Source organism: Arachis ipaensis, chromosome B3, assembly GCF_059453495.1.
Source record: "Arachis ipaensis isolate K30076 ecotype BB chromosome B3, ASM5945349v1, whole genome shotgun sequence".
NCBI lineage: Eukaryota > Viridiplantae > Streptophyta > Magnoliopsida > Fabales > Fabaceae > Arachis > Arachis ipaensis.
The window spans coordinates 41,566,005-41,584,726 of record NC_142438.1 but is presented as its reverse complement, the minus strand read 5'-3'; the positions used below and the strand labels follow the sequence as shown (position 1 = coordinate 41,584,726).

General features: G+C 38.1%; 1 protein-coding gene and 1 non-coding gene across 2 annotated transcripts; one reads left to right on the top strand and one right to left on the bottom strand.

Moving 5' to 3' along the window:
* Positions 1-6,755: 6,755 nt before the first annotated feature.
* On the top strand, positions 6,756-6,863 carry LOC148570408 (small nucleolar RNA R71). The gene has a single exon (XR_015908490.1). It is a non-coding gene; the product is annotated as a small nucleolar RNA R71 (small nucleolar RNA).
* A 10,182-nt stretch (positions 6,864-17,045) lies between these two features.
* Positions 17,046-18,136, bottom strand: LOC107630362 (uncharacterized). Its single transcript, XM_016333463.3, has 2 exons — positions 17,727-18,136; positions 17,046-17,446 (listed from the first exon to the last, which is right to left on the bottom strand). The coding sequence occupies exons 1-2, from the start codon at positions 17,911-17,913 to the stop codon at positions 17,325-17,327; spliced, it is 309 nt and encodes a 102-aa protein (XP_016188949.1). The 5' UTR covers positions 17,914-18,136; the 3' UTR covers positions 17,046-17,324.
* Positions 18,137-18,722: the final 586 nt, after the last annotated feature.

The window sequence follows — 18,722 nt, the reverse complement described above, 5'->3', positions numbered from 1 at the left end:
TTTCTACCATTTTGGGATCAGGTTCCAACTGCTTCCTGGGCTTCCTTGCAAGTTGTGGAAATGGAATAAGAATGGCATTTTTTGTAGTGTCTGCGCCCTTTGGTGATTCTTCCTGTGATTGAGCTTCTTCTTCTTCAGCCATGTCCTGTATATCCTCTTCCTCCTCAACATCTTTTATTTCCACTACCTCTTCAGCTGAGGCATGTTCTGGTGGGTTTGGCTCCTCCTGATTCCTCTCTTGCAAAGTGGTTCTGGACCTTAGGGTGATGGCATTAATGCCACCCTTTGGATTGGGTAATGATTGAGAGGGGATTCCACTGGAGCTCAAAGACTGGTTATTGGAGTTATTCAGTGATCCAATCTGTGAGACAAGAGCTTGCAAGGTAGAGTTCAGACCATTTAGAGTAGAAGTAAGGTTATTTTCCATGGCCTGTTGTCTCTGATCAATAGATTGTAGTAACTCATCATTAGAAGATGAAGAGGGATAAGTGATCTGAGAGGTCTACTGTTGGTTGTGCTGAGGTCCTTGGAATTGCCTCAGGTGAGGTGCTTTGTAAGGCTGGTTCTAGTTCTGCTGCCTATTGCTGTTATTATTCCACGTCTGATTTTCCTAATTGTCTCTGCCTCCTCTGTTATTGTTGTCCCTCCAACTCTGATTAGAATTATCTCTCCAACCTTGGTTGGAATTGTCCTGCCATCCATGGTTGTAGTTGCCACCTTGATTGTATCCTTGACTGGAACGGTCATAGAAGTTATTAGTGGCTGCCACAGTGTTGTCTTCTTGCTGGAGCTGCGGACATTCATCAGTATAATGGCTATAATCAGCACAGATTCTGCACAGATTCTGTGGGACTAACTATTGGCTTTGCTGTGGTGGAGAGGGATGAGCTTGCTGAGCTTGTTGTTGATTCAACTGCATCTGCTTCAGTAAGTTGGTCATTTCACAGATACTCTGAGTTAGAACAGCAGTCTCTCTGCTAGAAGATACCTCTGCAATAGCTTTTGAACGACCTTATTTCTGCCTGTGATTCCGAGTAGATTCAGCTAAGTCGCTGATCAATTGCCATGCCTCGTCAGTGGTCTTGTACTTTTTCATAGACTCATTGCTAGCACTTTCCAATGTGGTCTTATCTTGAGGCCTCATGCCCTGTGTGACGTAGCCGAGCAACACTATCTTGTCAATCATATGGTGGGGGCATACTTCCAGAAGGTTGTTGAAGCGCTCCCAGTATTCATAGAGAGTCTCGGATTCGTCCTGAATAATCATGGAAATGTCTTTCCTCAGTTTGTCAGTAACTTCAGCTGGAAAGAATTTTTCCAAAACTTCTCTTCTAAGCGTATCCCAGTCAGAAACAGTTGCTGTGGGTTGAGTGTAGTACCACTCTCTCGCCTTTCCCTCAAGAGAGAATGGGAAGGCTTTCAACAGAATAGAAGTTTTATCTGCACCATCATGCCTGACAATAGAACTGGCTGCTTGGAAATCTCTAAGGTGCTTGATAGGCTCTTGAGCAGGTAAGCCATGAAACTTAGGCATCAAGTTGAGCAGTGCAGTCTTTATTTCAAAATCTGTAGCCACTGCTGGGTAATGCGCTTGAAACGGTTGCATTGTAAAATCAGGGGCTCCAACCTCCTGGATAGTAATTCTCCTAGGTGCTGCCATGTCACCAGCATGTAAATCAACCAAATCAGCAGAAAGGGAGCTTGTTTCTTCCTCAAGTGACGTTTCAGATCCGCCCTCAGAGAGGACTAACCGACGCAGAGCTTGCCTTATACATGAAATAGTTCTTTCAATCTCAGGATCAAATACTGGTAAGCTTGAATCAGGAAGTGAACGCGTCATTTAACGAAAGAAACATGCAGCTCATAGTAGAAAAATAAAATAAAACGCAAATAAATAAATTCCAATCAATAACTTAGCACTCTATTGCAACTCCCCGGCAACGGCGCCAAAAATTGACGTGGCGAAAATTGGCGAGTTAAGAAATTATTATAAGAGATACGTTGTAAGTACAGTTCTTAACCAACCAAAAATCCACTTATCAATTTAGAAGGGTTGTCACAAAATTAGAATTAAAATACTGGGAGTATGAGTCCCAGGTCGTCTCCCAACGAGTTGTAGAAAGATGTGCTATTTTATTAATCAGATGTTTTCAAAAATGGTTTGAGTTGATAAACAGGAAATTAAATTAGAGAATTTATGTAATTTAAATAAAAACCTTGACCGGGAGTAGATTAGTTGGAAGCCCTATTCTTGTTGGAGTACTCTCAAGATTAATTGATGATTGAAGGTTGTTCTGCTTAGTTATCCCTTACTAGGTAGAGGAAAGTCAAGCAAGTTGGAAAGCTATTTCTATTCACAAGTTCCAATCCTCTCCCTTGGAAAGGATTAGTATCAGTGACTAGAGGACAATCCAACAATAAATCCAATTACAATTTTTCTCTTGAGCATTCCAACTCAAGGTCCTCCTTTCAATCAACTCCCCATCAAGTTATGGAACTACTCGCTCATTATGAATGTAAACTTCACAAAATAATAAAGAGAAATAAAGAAAGACATGATAGATAATAATCAAAAAGATCAATTAAAAATAAAAATAGTTCTTGTATTAATAAATCCTAAAAATAATCCAATAGTAATTCTGAGTAAATAAAGGACATGGAAGAGTAAGTGACAGGTAAGGAAACAAACTAGAATGACGAAGTCTTGACGGAGGTAATAACTCTTCTCAATATCCCAATCCAAAAAGCAATAAAATCAAAATCCTAAGAACTATGAATGTGTAGAAAACCTAGAGGAGGAGTAAAATCATATCTAAAACTAAAATTATGCGGAATGAATGTTGTGTTTTCGTCTCTGCATGTTCCCTGGCTCTAATCTGCTTTTCTGGGCCAAAAACTGGGTCAAAACAGGGCCCAAAATCGCCCTCAGTGAATTCTGCAGATTCTGCAGATCGCGCATGTCACGCGATCGCGTCATTTACGCGTTCGCGTCATCCAGCGTTTTGCCTTGCCAGCGTGCGCGTCGTCCACGTCTTCGCGTCACTTGTGCAGTTTCCCATCCGCGCAGTCGCGTGAGCCATGCGTCCGTGTCATTATAATCTCCTCTATGTCGCGCGGTCACGTGGGCCATGCGTCCGCGTCACTTCTCGCTGGTCATCTCCTCACTTTCTTGTGTTCCTTCCATTTTTGCAAGCTTTCTTTCTAATCTCCAAGTCATTCATGCCCTATAAAGCCTGAAACACTTAACACACAGATCACGGCATCGAATGGAATAAAGGAGAATTAAAATACATAATTAAAAGTCTCTAGGAAGCAAGTTTTCAACCATGAAGTATTTTTGGGAAGGAATTGTAAATACATGCTAATTTAATGAATAAGTGGATAAAGATATGATAAAACCACTCAATTAAACACAATATAAACCGTAAAATAATGGTTTATCATCCGCCACCTTGTAGAGTTCTAGAGGTATTATCTCATGAACTTCTACTTCCTCTCCATTCATGATGCTATGGATCATGATAGCCCGGTCTATTATAACTTCAGACCGGTTGCTAGTAGGAATGATAGAGCGTTGGATAAACTCCAACCATCCCCTAGCGACGGGCTTGAGGTCAAGCCTTCTTAGTTGAACCGGCTTGCCTCTTGAGTCTCTCCTCCATTGAGCTCCTTCTACACAAATGTCCCTAAGGACTTGGTCCAACCTTTGGTCAAAGTTGACCTTTCTAGTGAAAGGATGAGGATCTCCTCTCATCATTGGCAACTTAAATGCCAACCTCACATTTTCCGGACTGAAATCCAAGTAATTCCCCCGAACCATTGTGAGCCAATTCTTTGGGTTTGGGTTCATACTTTGGTCATGGTTCCTAGTGATCCATCCATTAGCATAGAACTCTTGAACTATTAAGATTCCTACTTGTTGGATTGGGTTGGTGAGAGCTTCCCAACCTCTTCTTCGAATCTCACGTCGGATCTCTGGATATTCACCCTTTTTGAGCTTGAAGGGGACCTCAGAGATCACCTTTTTCTTAGCCACAACTTCATAGAAGTGGTCTTGATGGATCCTTGAGATGAATCTCTCCATCTTCCATGACTCGGAGGTGGAAGAAATTGCCTTTCCTTTCCTCTTTCTAGAGGTTTCTTCGGCCTTAGGTGCCATTAATGGTTATGGAAAAATAGAAAAACAGAGCTTTTTCCACACCAAACTTAAAAGGTTTGCTCGTCCTCGAGCAAAAAGAAGAAAGAAAGGATTAGAAGAAGAAGAAATGGAGGATATAGAGGGTAGTAGTGGTTTCGGCCAAGGGGGGTAGTAGTGTGTATGATGTGTGAAATTGAAGGTAGTGAGGAGGGGTATTTATAGGGTAGGAGAGAGAGAGGGAATCCGTGTGAGAATGGGTGGTTTGGGAGGGAAATTGTTTGAATTTGAATGGTGGGGTAGGTGGGGTTTATGATGGATGGATGTGAGTGGTGAAGAGAATATGGGAAAAAGGGTAGGATTTGATAGGTGAAGGGTATTTGGGGAAGAGTTATTGATGGGATTGGTCAAGGGTATTTGGAGAAGAGTGTTATGGAAAGGTGTGAAGAGGAGAGAAGAAGAGGTGGGGTAGGTGGGGATCCTGTGGGGTCCACAGATCCTGAGGTGTTAAGGAATTCTGCTTTCTGCACTATTCTGGCATTCAAACGCCCTCTGTGTGCCAATTCTGGCGTTAAACACCAGCTCTGCTACCTTTCCTAGCGTTTAACGCCAGCCAGACACCCTTTTCTGGCGTTAAACGCCAGTCTGTCTGCCATTTCTAGCGTTTAACACCAGTCAAACGCCAGACACCCCTTTCTAGTGTTACACGCCCAGAATGCTGCCAGGCTGGGCGTTAAACGCCCATTCTGCTATCCTTACTGGTGTTTAAACGCCAGTAAGCCTGTCCTCCAGGGTGTGCTATTTTTGATACTGTTTTTGATTTTGCTTTAATTCTGCAGTTGTTTTTATGACTTCACATGATCATCAACCTAAAGAAAATATAAAATAACAATGGAAAATAAATATATAAATATAATTAAATAACATTGGGTTGCCTCCCAACAAGCGCTTATTTAATGTCAATAGCTTGATAGTGAGCTCTTAGGGAGCTTCATAGAGACTCAGAGTTTGATGGTGGCCTCCCAACACCAAACTTAGAAGTTGAGTGTGGGGGCTCTGTTTGACTCTGTACTGAGAGAAGCTTTTCATGCTTCCTCTCCATGGTTATAGAAGAAGATCCTTGAGCCTTGAACACAAGGTAGTCCTCATTCAATTGAAGGACTAACTCTCCTCTATCCACATCAATCACCACTCTTGCTGTGGCTAGGAAGGGTCTTCCAAGGATAATGGATTCATCCTCATCCTTCCCAGTGTCTAGGATTATGAAATCAGTAGGAATGTACAGGCCTTCAACCTTTACCAAGACATCATCTACAAGTCCATAAACCTGTTTTATTGATTTCTCTGTCATCTCTAGTGAAATTCTTGCAGCTTGTACCTCAAAGATCCTTAGTTTCTTCATTACAGAGAGTGGCATGAGGTTTATACTTGAACCAAGGTCACACAAAGCCTTCTTAAAGGTCATGGTGCCTATGATGCAAGGTATTAAGAACTTTCCGGGATCCGATTTCTTATGAGATAATTTCTGTTGAGCCAAAGTATTCAGTTCATTGATGAGCAATGGAGGTTCATCCTCCCAAGTCTCATTACCAAATAACTTGGCATTCAGCTTCATGATTGCTCCTAGATACTGAGAAACTTGCTCTTCAATAATATCTTCATCCTCTTCAGAGGAAGAATACTCATCAGAGCTCATGAATGGCAACAGTAAGTTCAGTGAAATCTCTATGGTCTCTGTATGAGCCTCAGATTCCTTTGGTTCCTCAATAGAGAACTCCTTAGTGGTCAGTGGACGTCCATTGAGGTCTTCCTCATTGGAAATCACTACCTTTTGACTCTCTCCAGGTTTGGCCATGTTGGACATGTTTATGGCCTTGTACTCTCTTTTTGGATTCTCTTCTGTATTGCTTGGGAGAGTACTAGGAGGGATTTCAGTAACTCTTTTACTCAGCTGACCCACTTGTGCCTCCAAATTTCTGATGGAGGACCTTGTTTCAGTCATGAAACTGAGAGTGGTCTTACTTAGATCAGAGACTATGGTTGCTAAGTCAGAGTGGCTCTGCTTAGAATTCTCTGTCTGTTGCTCAGAAGATGATGGAAAAGGCTTGCTATTGCCAAACCTATTTCTCCCACCATTATTATTAAAGCCTTGATTAGGCTTCTGTTGATCCTTCCATGAGAAATTAGGATGATTCCTCCATGAAGGATTATAGGTGTTTCCATAGGATTCTCCCATGTAATTCACCTCTTCCATTGCAGGGTTCTCAGAGTCATAAGCTTCTCCTTCAGAGGAAGCTTCTTTAGCACTGCCGGATGCAGCTTGCATTCCAGTCAGACTCTGAGAAATCATATTGACTTGCTGAGTCAATATTTTATTCTGAACCAATATGGCATTCAGAGTATCAATCTCAAGAACTCCTTTCTTCTGAGTTGTCCCATTATTCACAAGATTTCTTTCAGAAGTGTACATGAACTGGTTATTTGCAACCATTTCAATGAGTTCCTGGGCTTCTGCAGGTGTCTTCTTTAGATGAAGAGATCCACCAGTAGAGTGATCCAATGACATCTTGGACAATTCAGACAGACCATCATAGAATATACATAGGATGCTCCATTCTGAAAGCATGTCAGAAGGACACCTTCTGATCAATTGCTTGTATCTTTCCCAAGCTTCATAGAGGGATTCACCTTCCTTCTGTCTGAAGGTTTGGACTTCCACTCTAAGCTTGCTCAACTTTTGAGGTGGAAAGAATTTGGCCAAGAAAGCATTGACCAACTTTTCCCAAGAGTTCAGGCTTTCTTTAGGTTGTGAGTCCAACCATGTCCTAGCTCTGTCTCTTACAGCAAAGGGGAAAAGCATAAGTCTGTAGACCTCAGGATTAACCCCATTGGTCTTAACAGTGTCACAGATTTGTAAGAATTCAGCTAAGAACTAATGAGGATATTCCAATGGAAGTCCATGAAACTTGCAATTCTGCTGCATTAGAGAAACTAATTGAGGCTTAAGCTCAAAGTTGTTTGCTCCAATTGCAGGAATTGAGATGCTTCTTTCATAGAAGTCAGAAGTGGGTGCAGTAAAGTCACCAAGCATCTTCCTTGCATCTCCACCATTGTTGTTATTTTCGGTTGCCATGTCTTCTTCTTTTTCGAAAATTTCTGTTAGGTCCTCTCCAGAGTTTTGTGCTTTAGCTTCTCTTAGTTTCCTCTTCAGAGTCCTTTCAGGTTCAGGACCAGCTTCAACAAGAATGTTCTTATCCTTTTTCTTGCTCATATGAAAAAGAAGACAACAGAAAAGAAGAGAAATCCTCTATGTCACAGTATAGAGATTCCTTTATGTGAGTAGAAGAATAAAAGAATAGAATGAAGAAGGTAGAAGAAGAATTCGAACACAGAGAGAGGGAGAGGGTTCGAATTTTAAGAAGAGAGTGTTAGTGAATAAATAAAATAAATAGAAAGAGATGAGAGAGAGAAGAGTATTCGAAAATTAATAAAATAAAAATATTTTTTTATTTTAATTTTTAGTTAGAATTTGAAATTTAAGAAGAGAATTAAAATTTAAAACAATTAGTTAATTGAAAGGAATTTTGAAAAAGAGGTTAATGATTTTCGAAAATAAGAGAGAAAAAGGTAGTTAGATGGTTTTGAAAAAGATAAGAAATAGTAACACAAACAAAAAGTCAAGTAGTTAATTGAAAAGGATTTGAAAATAAATTTTGAAAAGATAAGAAGTTAGAAAAAGATTTGAAATTAAGTTTTGAAAAAGATATGATTGAAATTTATTTTGAAAAAGATTTGAAAAGGAAATTAAAAAGATTTGATTTTTGAAATTAAAGTTGATTACTTGACTAAAAAGAAACTAAAAGATATGATTCTAGAATTTAAAGATTGAACATTTCTTAATAGGCAAGTAACAACTTGAAATTTTTGAATCAAAATATTAAATGCTAGCTATGATTTCGAAAATTATGAAATAAAAATAAGAAAAAGATTTTAAAAATTAATTTTGGAGAATTTTCGAAAAACATGAAAGAAAAATGAAAAAGATTTGATTTTGAAAAGGATTTGAAAAGATAGAATTTTTAAATTGAAATTTTGACTTGACTAACAAGGAACAACCAAATTTTGAAAATTTTTTACCAAATCAATTCAAAATTTCGAAAATTATGAGTGAAATAAGGGAAAGATATTATTTTTTATTTTTGAAATTAATGAGGAGAGAGAAAAACAATAAAATGACACAAAACATAAAAATTAAGATCCAAACAAAAAAATGCATGCAAAAACACTTTGAATGTCAAGATGAACACCAAGAACACTTTGAAGATTATGATGAACACCAAGAACATATTTTTGAAAATTTTTAAGAAAAGAAAAATATGCAAGACACCAAACTTAAAAATTTTTAAATTTTAGACACTAATAATTCGAAAATGCATATGAAAAACAAGCAAAGACACCAAACAAGAAAATTTAAAGATCAAATAAGGAAAATCATCAAGAACAACTTGAAGATCAATGAAGAACATAATGCATATATTTTTCGAAAATTTAAGAAAAATTAAAGCATACAATTGACACTAAACTTAAAATTTGACACAAGACTCAAACAAGAAACACAAAATTTTTTGTTTTTTTATGATTTTATTAATTTTTTTTGGACTTTTCGAAAATTATTTTGGAAAAAGAAATAAAGAGATACAAAATTTTTAATAAGAATTCCAGGAATCATGCAATGTTAGTCTAAAGTTTCGGTCCAAAAGAATTAGACATGGCCAGATGGCCAGCCAAGCTTTAAGTGAAAGCTTCGGTCCAAAAGATTAGACATGGCCAAATAGCCAGTCAAGCTTTAGCATAAAACATACAAGCATGTCAATGAGAAGTGGAAGCCTCAGTCTAAAAGATTAGACATGGCTAAGCAGCCAGCTAGGCTTCAACATATCTTATGAAACTCTAGAATTCGTTCTTAAAAATTCTGAAGAACAAATATATATATATATTGAATTTTTCGAAAACATTAAATTTTTTTGTATTTTTTTTCGAAAATAAAAATAAAAAGCTTAAACATAAAATAAAATTACCTAATCTAAGCAACAAGATGAACCGTCAGTTGTCTAAACTCGAACAATCCCCGGCAACGGCGCCAAAAACTTGGTGCACGAAATTATGATTCACACTTTTCACATCTCCGCACAACTAACTAGCAAGTGCACTGGGTCGTCCAAGTAATAAACTTTACGTGAGTAAGGGTCGATCCCACGGAGATTGTCGGCTTGAAGCAAGCTATGGTCATCTTGTAAATCTCAGTCAGGCGGATTCAAATGGTTATGAGGTTTTGATAATTAAAATATAAATAAAACATAAAATAAGATAAAGTTACTTATGTAATTCATTGGTGGAAATTTCAGATAAGCGTCTGGAGATGCTTTGTTGCTTCTAAACCTCTGCTTTCCTATTGCCTTCTTCCAGCCATGCGTTACTTCCTTCCATGGCAAGCTGTAAGATCCTCTCAGTGAAAATGGTCCTCTACGGTTTCTGCACGGCTAATCAACTGTCGGATTTCTCGTCTCGGATGAAAAATACCAGGTACAGCTACCGCATGGCCAATCATCTGTCGGTTCCTGCTAGCGTCGGAATAGGATCCATTGATCCTTTTGCACACTGTCACTTGCGCCCATCATTCGCAGGTTTGAAGCTCGTCACAGTCATTCCTTCCCGGATCCTACTCGGAATACCACAGACAAGGTTTAGACTTTTCGAATTCCAGGAATGCTGCCAATAATTCTAGCCTATACCACGAAGATACTAATCTCACGGACTCGGTCCGTGTATTAGATATCCAAGAGAATATACTCCGGCTGTCGTCCAATGACTACGTTGAACATCATGTAGACCGCTTTGTGGTTGTCAGGCACGGCGATCTTGGCTAAGCGAGTAACGAAGATTGGGTGATTGTCATGGGTCACCCCTTCATTCCGATTTAACTGAATTAAGTACGAGAGTATATCTTGGAGAAGAAGTAGGCGTGAATTGAATAGAAAACAGTAGTAATTGCATTAATTCATGAAGAACAGCAGAGCTCCACACCTTAATCTATGGGGTGTAGAAACTCCACCGTTGAAAATACATAAGTGAAAAAAGGTCTAGGCATGGCCGAATGGCCAGCCCCAAAATGTGAACAATGGTCTCAGCTCCAAAGTATGAAAACTGGATCAAAAAGTCCTCTATACAATAGTAAAAAGTGCTATTTATACTAAACTAGTGACTTAGGTTTACAGAAAATGAGTAACTAAGTGCAGATAGTGCAGAAATCCACTTCCGGGGCCCACTTGGTGTGTGCTTGGGCTGAGCATTGAAGCTTTTTCATGCATACGCTGTTCCTGGAGTTAAACGCCAACTTTGGTGCCAGTTTGGGCGTTTTACGCCAAGATGTTTTAGGCTGGCTTTGGACGCCAGTTTGGGCCATAAAATCTCGGGCAAAGTATGAACTATTATATATTGCTGGAAAGCCCAAGATGTCTACTTTCCGACGCAATTGAGAGCGCGCCAATTGGGCTTCTGTAACTCTAGAAAATCTACTTCGAGTGTAGCAGGGTCAGAATCTAACAGCATCTGCAGTCCTTTTTCAGCCTCTGAATCAGATTTTTGCTCAGGTCCCTCAATTTCAGTCAGAAAATACCTGAAATCACAGAAAAATACACAAACTCATAGTAAAGTCCAGAAATATGATTTTTGAATAAAAACTAATAAAAATATAATAAAAAGTAACTAAAACATACTAAAAACTATGTAAAAATAGTGCCAAAAAAGATATAAATTATCCGCTCATCAGTGATCAAGTCCCCTAGGTATCTCCCCAAACACGCTGTTTCCATGAACCCACTGAAATGCATTATGTTTCGTTTAGTGTTCTAGTCAACATTTTTAGAAAAAGTAATAGAAGTTTTTGCTGGATTTATTTTTAGCCCCGATGCCTCGCAAAACTTGTTCAATACGCTTTGGACCATCTTCATCTGCTCAATAGAGGCTTCTACAAACAGAAGCAAGTCGTCCACGAACAGAAGATGGGCTATAGGCGCCCCCATTTCTCCCTGCTGTCATTGGTTTCTACTCTCTAACAGTCACAACATCTTCTATGATTTGAGACAACTTGTTCATAGCAATCACGAAGAGATAGGGGAAATGGGATCCCCCTGTCGTAGTCCCCTCTTAGGAACAAATTCATCTATTTTATAACCATTCCACAAAATCTGGTAGGAAATCGTAGACAATTCATGATAACATTTTGAACGTGCCCTGTAACTCCAAATTCCTCCAAGCTCTCCCTAATAAAACTCCAATCCAACCTATCATAAGCCTTTTCAAAATCTATTTTGATAGCCATATATTTCCTTTTTTCCTTTCATCTTCTTCATTTCGTGCATCATTTCTTTTGCGATTGTTATATTGTCATGTATCATCCTTCCCGGAGCGAAGCTCGATTGATATAGAGCAATTCTTTAAGCTAGAATCGGCTTCAGTTTAACAACCAACATCCTAGAAATGCATTTATAGATCACATTGCATAAAGCAATGGGTCTAAATTGCGTTATAAATTCAAGTTGATCCTTCTTGGGAATTAACACTATTAAAGTTTGGCTCATATCCTTGATTCCTTGGGGATTTCTCCAAAGGGTCTCAATATAGGAAGAAACCGAATCGCCAACTATGCTCCAATTTTATTTGAAGAAAATGGCCGGAAATCCGTCTTGCCCCGGGACCTTTGAATCACCAATGCTAAAAATCGCTCTCTTAATATCAGAGTGGTTTAGGGGCAGCTTGCAATTTCCTCTACTCTTGAAAGATGGGGGCTGGGTAAGTTATATTTGTGAGTATGAAGGGACTGGTGATCTCCTTTTCATAGAGCTCTCTGAAAAAATTAGTGACCATATTTCTGACTTCTTTCATATCTTCGCACCAAGTTCCATCTCCTCTTCGAAGTTTTAGAATTCTATTTTTCCTTCTTCTGGTTGTTGCTTTAGTATGAAAATATCTCGTGTTTCTGTCTCCTTCAACAAATCACTGCTGGAAGAATTTTTGCATCCATAAAACCTCTTCGTGATTCAGGATTTCAGTGAGCTCTACTACTAGCCACTTCTCTAATTCCTCAAGAAAAGGATTCCTTCCATAATCTGTTGCTCTTTGAATCCTTCGCAGTCTGTTCAAGATCCTTCTTTTTTTTTTTTTTGAAAGAGTTACCAAAAACATTCCTATTCCACCTTTTTAAGTTCACTGCTAACTCCTTCAAAGCTCCCGGTAGCCAACGCTCTTGGTCCCAACTTCCACTAATGAAATGAAGGAAATCAGGGTGGGTACTCCACATCGCCTTATATCGGAAAGGCTTTTCTGCAACATCAAACCATTTTGGTCTGAGGACGGCCAAGAGGGGGTCATGGTCTGAATTGACCCTCGGAAAAACCTCAATTCTTGCATCACTAAAGAGAGTCCTCCAGCTAGAAGTTGATATAGCTCTATCCAGTCTCTTGAAAACTCTATCTAACCCCACCATTTGTCCGCCTTTCCAAGTAAATCTTGTACCAACAAATCCAAGGTCCAAAAGCTTGCAGTCTTTCATCTAATCCCTAAACCTCCTACAGGCATGAATATCAACTTGTCTACCCCTTTTTTTTCTCCCACATTTTCAATTTCATTAAAATCACCTATAAGCATCCAAGGATCCTTATTTCTCCTAGAAAAGTCTTTTAAATTTTCAAAAAATACTTTTCTTAAATTCTCATGCTGACTTGCGTAAACAATCGATAAAGTCCAAACTCTCTTCCATGAATTTTTCATTCTAAGGTGAATGCGTTGATTACATTTCTCTATAACTTGCATATTCAAATTGCTATTCTTCCACAAGACCCATATGCCACCCGAGAAACCATTAGCTTCAATAAAATAAAAGTTAAAACCAAGAGTAGATATTACCTCCAAAGCTCTAGCCCCACTGCATCTAGTTTCAAAGAGAAAAGTTATGCTTGGTTTATGTTGCCTTCTAAGTTCCTTTAGAGTTCGAATAGTAGCATCATTCGCAACTCTTCTAGTGTTCCATGCCAAAATATTCATCATTAAGAGTTATCTTATGTTTGCTTCCAATTGAGTCCATCCATCAGAGTAATCACTGGGCCTAAGCCCTTCTATGAGCATTGCATTTCATCCCCTTGAAGGGGAGAGCTTTCTTCATTTCCATCATGTACCACCATAAGGGGTTGCTCATATGCTTCCACTACTCTGATTAATTCACTTGAATCCATGGGACTGAAATAAGGGGGCTCTGGCTCTGGGTTTGGGGGTTCTTCCACTCCTTCCATATCCTGAAAGGTGTTAAGAACTTCTAAGGAGAGGGTTAGACTTATGGGGTTAGACTCCTTCGAATTTTCTGGGTTGGGCCTTGGGTTTTCTATATCCATAATGTGGGTTTGCTGGTTTTGGTCTATTGGGGCTTTGAGATTATTATTTTGTGTGGCCATGTGATTTTGGTCTATGTTCATTTGCTGTTTTGGGCTAGGGTTGGTTCCTTTTTTAGTTGTTGTAGGTTATTGGCAGTTTTGAGTAGGTGGGGTTTGTGGGTTTGGGCCAGAGTTATGGCTTTTTTAGGTTGTGTGTATAGCTGAAGGTGTGTTTTTGGCATTAGCATTAGCTTTGTGTGTCCTTTTGCCTCCCTGAAAGCTTTCAGTTGTTTTGTCTTTATTAGCGTCATTACCTGACTGCTCATGATTGGTAGGATCATGGCTTTCCTCATTATTTTCTTGTAGAATTGTGAAACGGGATAATTGTATTGTACTGTCCTCTTTCTCTTTTTCTTTTCTTCCCTTGCCATTTTGTATTCCTTCCCCTATTTTCACACTCCTCCTGTCACGTACGCTTTTCTGAACTAGCATCCAAGGCACATAAGTCTCTTGTGTCTGATCAATGACATTTTTACCCTTTCCATTGTCTTTGCTGACCATTATGCCCTCACCCTCTACCTTCAGCGCTGAATTCTGATTTGGATTCTGATTCGCTTCTGAGCTCTGCTGGTTCTGTGCCGCTCCATTCCCACTTTGAGCTTCTAGACATTAGTTCTTTTCATGCCCTATACGTCCACACCCAAAGCAGACATGGTGCAACCCTTCATACTCTATCTTATGGGGTTTTCCATTGATTAGATATTGAGAAACCAAGGGCTTATCCAGCTCAACCTCTACACAAAGACGCACAAACTTCCCTCAGCTTATCTGAGCAGTATTAGAGTCCACTTTAATTATGCGACCCACAATGCCTCCTATCTTCTCGAGGATTGCCCTGTGGTAATATTCTATAGCATGATCAGGAAGCCGGATTCAATAGTCGAATGGTGAGGTAGTAATCCGAAATCTTCCATGGTCCCTCCATTATCGCAAAGTCAAGATCTTCCGAGTTAAAGAATTTAACAAGGAAAAACTCATTTCCTATGTCAATCACTTCTATGAACCCCATTCTTCCCCATATCGCTTGCAGCCTTCTCTGTATGGTAGATAGAAAGATCTTCCTTTCAAAGAGTTTAACAATGAGGTTTTCCCACCAATCCTTCCTGAGTTCGCTCTTCACTCATTCAGGGATCACTACATTATAGAGGCTGTTCGACAGTTTCTGAATAGAGATATTTTCTTCTTCCTCCTTCTCCTCAGGGGTAGCATTTTTATCCTCGCTATTAGCTTCATTTCCATCCTCATCTGGCCTCCCTTTTCCTCCACTTCTGACCACACTGGCAAACGAAACTTTCTTAGTATTTTCATGTGCATTTTGATCTGCACTAGCATCCTCCTAAATAATTGGTTCCCCTCCTCTGCTACCATCCTCCTCTTCCATCCATTCTTCCACTCTAGGAACTATAGCTATACTTCTAGAGAACTCCACACCTTCTAATCTCTTACTCTTCTTTGTGTTCCTAGCAGATGACTCCCCATTACCTCCGAACATTTCCCTCCATGAGTGTGGATGAGATGCTCCTCCCCTCACAAAGCCACCCCTCATGTTGGTGGTGGCCAAGCAGATGTTGCAAGAAAACTCACCTTTGTCTTTCGAGAGTTGAACTTTTTTTTTTACCACTTTTCTCTTATTTTTTATTTAATAATTTAACCGAGTGTCTTTTTTCTGTCATGGCCAGAAAGGCCTAGGCAAAGCTGCCATAACTCCCAAACCCCACAAACCCGCCCCGATAACTAGATGAAGTCTCCTTTGTCGTCTTTAGTCTGAATGAATCTTAAGGAATTGGTATATATCACCACCCACTTCTGCGACGGCTACGCCCTTGAAGATCCTTTTTCTTCATCATTCACGATGATTGTGCAGTTATGCTCGGTGGTTCTGTCTTCCTTGGGTCCATATCTCCACCTTGGATGACATTGTTATCACTAAAAATACCTTGGTTCGATGGAGTTCTCTTAGCCGACCGCCGTGTAAAGTGAGAGACAATCTTACGCTGCGTATTAGGCGATGGAGATTTTGGTATATTGGATGATGAATGTCTAATGCTTATTTTGAGTGTTGAGTTTTGGACTTATTTTAAAAATTTAAAAGATTTTGCTGAAAATGAATAAAGTGAATTGGGGTGAACATATAAATATTTTTCCCTAGTTTGTAATAATCGGGATTTCAAATTATGGATTTTAGTTATTTACTTATCATGTATCATGTCTACCTTGAATTCAATAAACAAACTTGACAATATGCCTAATGCTTGATCTAGATTCTAGACTTCAATAAAGTATATTCTTTTCCAAAGGGCATAACAAGCTTTACGATATCAGTTTCGAAGTTTTCTTTCAAAATCAATCTTCCCTATGCATGATTGGTTTCATACATGATATTCAAAACCATAGTCCAATCATAAGACAAAGGAATATTAACCCCCATAAGGAGGAAATTGAGCAGAGAAAGGTATAAAAAGATCCATATCTCAGCATTTGAATTAAAAAAATGTTTGTTGTACTTATTTTACATAGAACATTTTGCCGACTCATCAATCTCAATCATTGAATGGAAATGTAGACTTCATCAAAATTCTCTAACAATGGATGATGGATTTGATACGCAAATCCACCTTTTCATCCCCTTATTGTCCACAACACAAATAGGCCAAACCAACCAAAATAAATGCTATAAAATGAAAGGGAAAACTGTGTCAATTAGTGCAGCTGCTAAAGATCTTGTTCATCAATCTTCAGAAAGGGAAACATGGAGAAAACACTGCGTGGTTCAAGTGGCATCTTGAACTCCATGTAAGCACCTAAAATTGATTATTGCAACTTGCAAGTCACACACAAATTAAATCACATCCTTCCTAAGTTCCAAATTAGTTGCTAGTCACATATAGATGATGTATGAATCACATACTCTCTTAAATGACAAGGGTATATGCTTTACATATGACACACATAGGACCCATTGTTTAGCTCAAAGGGTTCAGAGGACCCAATCCCGAACTTCTCTAATACCCCTACAAGTTAGAAGCAAATCGAAATATATTTAAGGTTTTTCTAACGACTGTTCTAAGAACACTTGTTAAGAAAGTTTTTCTTGTCACAACTAAGATAGTATTCTGTTAGAAAAATGTAGTGAGTATAATTTGGGTTTACTCGAAAGATAGTATTAAGTTAATGAGGCAGGATTAGTTATTACTCGAAAATAAAATAGTATAAATACTAGTATGTCGAATGAAATGAAAGTCTAGTTTCCCCCTTTTAATTCTTCTCTCAATTTTGACACTAACAATTCTAATTCTTCTTCCTCAGTCACATTCACCAATCACCTATCCACATCCACAGCACCTAATATCTTCCAATCAAATCAATAACTCAGAATTCATACATACATAAACCTCCTCATAATGTAAAGAACCAAAAGACAGAAAAATAAAAGAAAAGAGGAGACTTCAATATCATTTAATCCACGCTTACACATGACACACAAAACTTAAACTATCACCATTCATCCATGTCCTAGTTAACGATTTCAGAGCAGAATGATTCACTTGATAGAACAAAACCCTAACAGTAGTAGCAAGTAGCAGTATATATGGTTTAGTTTAGACACAAAAGAAAGTAGAGTACAAAGTTCAACAAAAGAAAAGATCTGTACAAGAGAAGGGTATATGATCATCTTAACAATATGACATACATATATAAGTAAACTAAACTGGAGGTATGTTAGAGAAAGAGAATCCCTTGTAACCCTTGTAAGCATAATATGCAATCCTTGTGTAGTAGAACCCTGGTATGAACAACAGCGTTCCCAAGATCGCAAAGAACAACCCTATATCAATCATTCACACAAAAATACCACAAATTAAATATTAAAAAAATTCATAAAGTTTTCAACTTTCTCAATTGAGTAATTAATTAGCACAATTCCCTAATTTTCCAGCTGCCCAAGAAGTAAAAAACTCTAAGATCTTTTTATTCCAAGTAAAAAGTTTTCACCTTTCAGAATTTTAAGTCGAATTCGAGCAGAATAACAAAAACCTCAAAACCCCAAATGCAAGATATTTTCATTTTTTCAAAGAAAAAAGAGAGAATAGAGTGATGGTTGTCACCGTGAGCAGTGTCACCGCCGACATGGTTATAAGCCATGAGAGAACCGATGATGATTCCAAGGGTTCCAAAAACAAGAAGAGCGACAGCGAGTGAGATCTCCTTGATTGGGGGCTTGTTATTCACAGTGTACGAGGTACCCATCATCATGTCCTCGTCCGAGATCGAAAACGCGTGATCCACATACATTTTCTGTTTTTGCCCTTTGTTTTGCAAGAAGATTTCTAAGTATATAATTGTTCGGTGTTCTTGGTCAGTCAGATCGCTGTCTTCGTTGGCGTTTTGTGACTTTGAACGAAGAAGAAGAAGAAGAAGAAGCGGTGGGTTGAAATTCAGCTTTCGCTTGGTGTTCAAGAATGGGTGTGAGTGTGCGAATCGAGACTTGTGTGGCAATGTTGTTAATTAACTCCGTTGAGTTATTCTAGATTTCTAGCTATCCCAGCTGATCTAAACAAGCCAGCAAAGGAGGATGTTATGGTATACTTGATTAATTGTGGTGCATCATACACTTTATTAAACTAATTATATATAACCAATTTCAAATCCAAATTAATCCAAAGAAAAATAGGATTTTTTTAATAAATAAATTAAATATTTTATTTACTTAAATACATAATTTGAAAGGTATTTACCAATTTATATTGTATTATTTATTTCATACACTTAAACAAAATACATCACTCTTTTTAAGTCATATATCATTTTCTTAAAGTCATATTATGGATGCAAACTAAAGATATATAAAAATTTTAATTGATTATATCTCATTTACAGTATCAAAATATATATATACTACATTATAAATGAAATATAAGTATTTGTATATATAAAAAATTTAATCCCTCAAAATTAAAAAAATATTTATGGTATGATTCAAATTAATTTTAAAAATAAGTCGATATAATTTATTATTTAAATAGAATTAGATCGATTCATCAGTAAAATTTAGATGTAATATAATTTAAATTAAAAAATAATTTAAAATTTAATAGAAACGT

What these genes read in the sequence shown, in the direction of transcription:
- LOC107630362 (XM_016333463.3), bottom strand. Translation starts at nt 17,913, where the DNA reads ATGTATGTGGATCACGCGTTTTCGATCTCGGACGAGGACATGATGATG. An exon ending in CGGCGGTGACACTGCTCACG is followed by an intron (nt 17,447 to 17,726) that starts GTGACAACCATC and finishes TGATTGATATAG; the next exon opens with GGTTGTTCTTTGCGATCTTG.